The sequence below is a fragment of the Carlito syrichta genome, unplaced genomic scaffold (assembly GCF_000164805.1).
Source record: "Carlito syrichta isolate Samal-C Ts95f unplaced genomic scaffold, Tarsius_syrichta-2.0.1 Scaffold309739, whole genome shotgun sequence".
NCBI lineage: Eukaryota > Metazoa > Chordata > Mammalia > Primates > Tarsiidae > Carlito > Carlito syrichta.
In genome coordinates, this window is record NW_007253835.1 from 665080 (window position 1) to 668663 (window position 3584).

At 42.9% G+C, this 3584-nt stretch overlaps 1 protein-coding gene and 1 pseudogene across 4 annotated transcripts in view; both read left to right on the plus strand.

Moving 5' to 3' along the window:
- The window catches only part of ZFP1 (ZFP1 zinc finger protein), a 30328-nt gene that overhangs the window by 7929 nt on the left and 18815 nt on the right, over positions 1-3584 (plus strand). For 3 of the 4 annotated variants that reach the window (XM_008067736.2, XM_021717444.1, XM_021717443.1), the window contains exon 2: positions 807-865. The exons of the other annotated variant lie outside the window; for it this stretch is intronic. In XM_008067736.2, the coding sequence (XP_008065927.1) occupies positions 851-865 (15 nt within the window). In that variant the 5' untranslated portion in view covers positions 807-850. The remainder of the gene's footprint in view (positions 1-806; positions 866-3584) is intronic. 4 annotated transcript variants of the gene reach the window in all.
- Positions 1242-3584, plus strand: part of LOC103270189 — a 9447-nt pseudogene continuing 7104 nt past the window's right edge.

The window sequence follows — 3584 nt, forward strand, 5'->3', positions numbered from 1 at the left end:
CCAAGTTGCCCAGGCGGGTCTCGACCCCGCCGGCTCAGGCAATCCACTCACCTCGGCCTCTCAAAGCGCAGGATTACAGGCTGAGCCACTGAGCCCGGCCTAGATGCTTTTTTAAAATTATTTTTTCCTTTCATTATGCTCTTTATTTCAGTTTGGGTAATTTCCTTTGATATATCTTCAGATTTATTGAAACTTTTCTTAGCTCTGTTGAGTCTACTAATGAGCTTGTTGAAGGTAATGTTTCATCTCTGTTACTGTACTTTTTTTTCTGTATCATTTCCATGTGATTTTTTCTCTTTTTTTTTAATTGAAAAACAATTTTTTTCATCAAAATGGTGACTTGCTATGTTTCCCAGGCTGGTCTCCAACTTCTGGGCTCAAGCATTCCTCCCACCTTGGCTTCCCAGAATGCTGGGATTGCCGGCATGAGCCTCAACACCCAGCCATGAATTTTTCTTGCTATGTTCATCTTTGCTGAAATTCTCTGTTTATTCATTCATGCTGTGTACCTTTTCCATTAAAGCCTTTAGTATAGGAATCATAGTTGCTTTGAATTCTCTGTTTGCTTTAGCAGTTGAGGGTTCTGGTGATTGCTTTGTCTCTTGGTAGTTTGTTGTCACAGTTTTGCCCTTTTGAATATGTCATAACATTTGATTGGCGGTAGGTGCTACTGAAGAGGCAAAGGGACTATCCCGAGGATGGTATTTTCCTAGTTGGCATGTAGGGATTTCTAAGTAAGTCATTCTCAGAATTGTGAGGCAGGTCAGACCTTTATTAACATTGGCTTCCTTTTCCCTCTATTCCAGTTCTGCCTTCATAGTTCCCTGCCTTTGCCCCCAAACTGCAGAAAATGAACAAATCCCAGGTGAGTTGTTTGTTCCCCACTTTGTTTTTTAGTGCATTTGAGGAGGTTTATAAGGATCCTGAAAATGAAATAGGAAAGTATAAATGAGCAGAGCTCAAGGAATACATAGTAAGAATAACTGATCAATACCAGCAGCCAAAAAACCAATTGAATTAAGTGTTTTGCATTTGTTATGAGTACCCGTTCTTTGGTTCTCTACATTAGGTCTCAATAAATTGTATGGATCTTCATATAGGTGATGTTTTAGACAGTATCCCCAGAAACAACCAAAATTGGATGGGCTATTAGTTTGTGTATGGTTGTTTCATATAGCATTCTTCAGTCAAGTTCAGAGTGTTATTGTTTGTATTTTGTTTTATCTAGTCAGTTTAGCACCATGTCAGAAAACTCGGTAAATATGTAGATATTTAAATTCTCCTCCTCCACTTCTCACAGGTTGTGTTGTCATTTCTTTCTTAAGTAGCTTTCTGGAGCTTATTTGTACATATTTACACAAGCACAATTATAGGTACAAATGTAATAAAGTATATTAATCATACTGTTTTGTTTATATGTGTTTTGTTTTAATTAATAGACTTCATTTTTTAGAGCAGTTTTGGTTTTCACAGAAAAATTGAGTGAAAGATACAGTGTTCTCACATACTCCCTCATTCCTACCTCCCCCACTTTTCCCTATTATTAATATCATGAATTAATGTGTATACTTGTTACAGTTGATGAGCCAATATTGATACTTTAAATAAAGTCCGTAGTTTACATTAGGGTTCCCACTGTGTGTTGTACATTCTTTGTGTTTTGACAAATGTATGACATGTATCCACCATTGATTATAGCATACAGAATAGTTTTCCTGCCCTAATAATCCCCTGCACACCAGCTATTCATCCTTTCGTCCCTTTCCCTAAGCCCCTGACAACCTCTGACCTTGTTACTATCTCATCTCCCTAGTTTTGCCTTTTCCAGAATGACATATAGTTGAATTCAAACAGTAGGTAGCCTTTTCAGATTGGTTTCCTTCACTGAAAAATATGCATTTAAGGTTTCTCCTGTGTCTTTTTGTGGCTTGTAGGTCATTTCTTTTTGCATTGAAGATTTCTTTCTCTTATTTTTTGAGTTGGAGTCTCACTCTGTCGCCCAGGGTAGAGTGCAGTGGCATGCTCACCTCGACCTGCTGGGCTCAGGCGATCTTTCCGCCTCAGTCTTCCAAGTAGCTGGAACTACAGGTACGCGCCACCATGCCTGGCAAATTTTTTGATATATTGTAGAGGTGAGGTCTCACCAAGTTGCCCAGCCTGGTCTCAAACTCCTGGGCTCAGGCAATCCTCTGGCCTCTGCCCTCCCAAAGTGCTGGGATTACAGGCATGAGCCACTGCGCCCAGCTTCCCTAATTTTTTTTTTTTTGCATTGGCATCTCACTCCATTGCTCAGACTGGAGTGCAGTGGCACGCTCTTGGTCACCACAGCCTTGACCCGCTGGGCTCCGGCAATCCTTCCGCCTCAGCCTTCCAAGTAGCCGGAATTACAGGCGTGCACTACCACGCCCAGCTAGTTTTTGATTTATTGTAGAGATGAGGTCTCGCCAAGTTGCCTGGGCAGGTCTTGAACCCGCAGGCTCAGGCAATCCACTCACCTCAGCCTCCCAAAGCGCTGGGATTACAGGCTGAGCTACCGAGCCCGACCTCTTCCCTAATTTTTAAACTATGTAACATAACACATATACAGAGTAGTATATAAAACATTATGGCTGTGTATATGTGTTATAAGAACATGTGTAACAAATATGTGTGTGTTAAAGGATAGTAATTAAATGGGTGCCCATGTATGCTTCCAGGTTAAGAAATAGAATATTCTCTGTTCTTTTATTTTTGAGTTGGAGTTTCACTCTGTCACCCAGGCTGGAGTGCAGTGGCCGCTCCCAGCCACCGCAGCCTCGACCCACTGGGCTCCAGCGATCCTTCTGCCTCAGCCTTCCGAGGAGCCGGAATTACAGGCGCGCGCTACCGCACCGGGCTGATTTTTTTTTGATTTATTGTAGAGATGAGGTCTCGCCAAGTTGCCCAGGCGGGTCTCGAACCCACAGGCTCAGGCAATCCACTCACTTCAGCCTCCCAAAGGCGCGGAATTATAGGCTGAGCCACCGAGCCCGGCTTATTCTCTGTTCTTAATGATGCGTTTTCAGATTGAATCCTTTTCTTATTGAATCCTCCTAGTAGGTAGCCACCGGGTTTTTTTTGTTTTGTTTTTTTGTTTTTGTTTTTGTTTTTGAGTCCAAGTCTTACTCTTTTGCCCAGGCTAGAGGGCAGTGGCACACTTAAGGCCACCACCACAGTGTCAAGCTGCTGGGCTCTAGTGATCCTTCTGCCTCAATCTTCCAAGTAGACAGAACTACAGGCACGCACTACTGCGCCCGGCTTATTTTTTTTTATTTATGTAGAGACGAGTTCTCGCCATGTTGCCTGGGCTGGTCTCGAACCCACAAACTCAGGTAATCCACTCACCTTGGCTTCCCAAAGTGCTGGGATTACAGGCTGAGCCACTGAGCCTGGCTGATATAATATTTTTATATTTTTGTTAATTATTCCCTTTCTTTTCTTTTTTTTTTTTTTGAGTTGGAGTCTCACTCTGTCACCCAGTCTGGAGGGCAGTGGCTGCTCCTGGCCCCCGCAGCCTCAACTTGCTGGGTTCTGGCGATCCTTCCGCCTCAGCCTTCCAAGTAGCC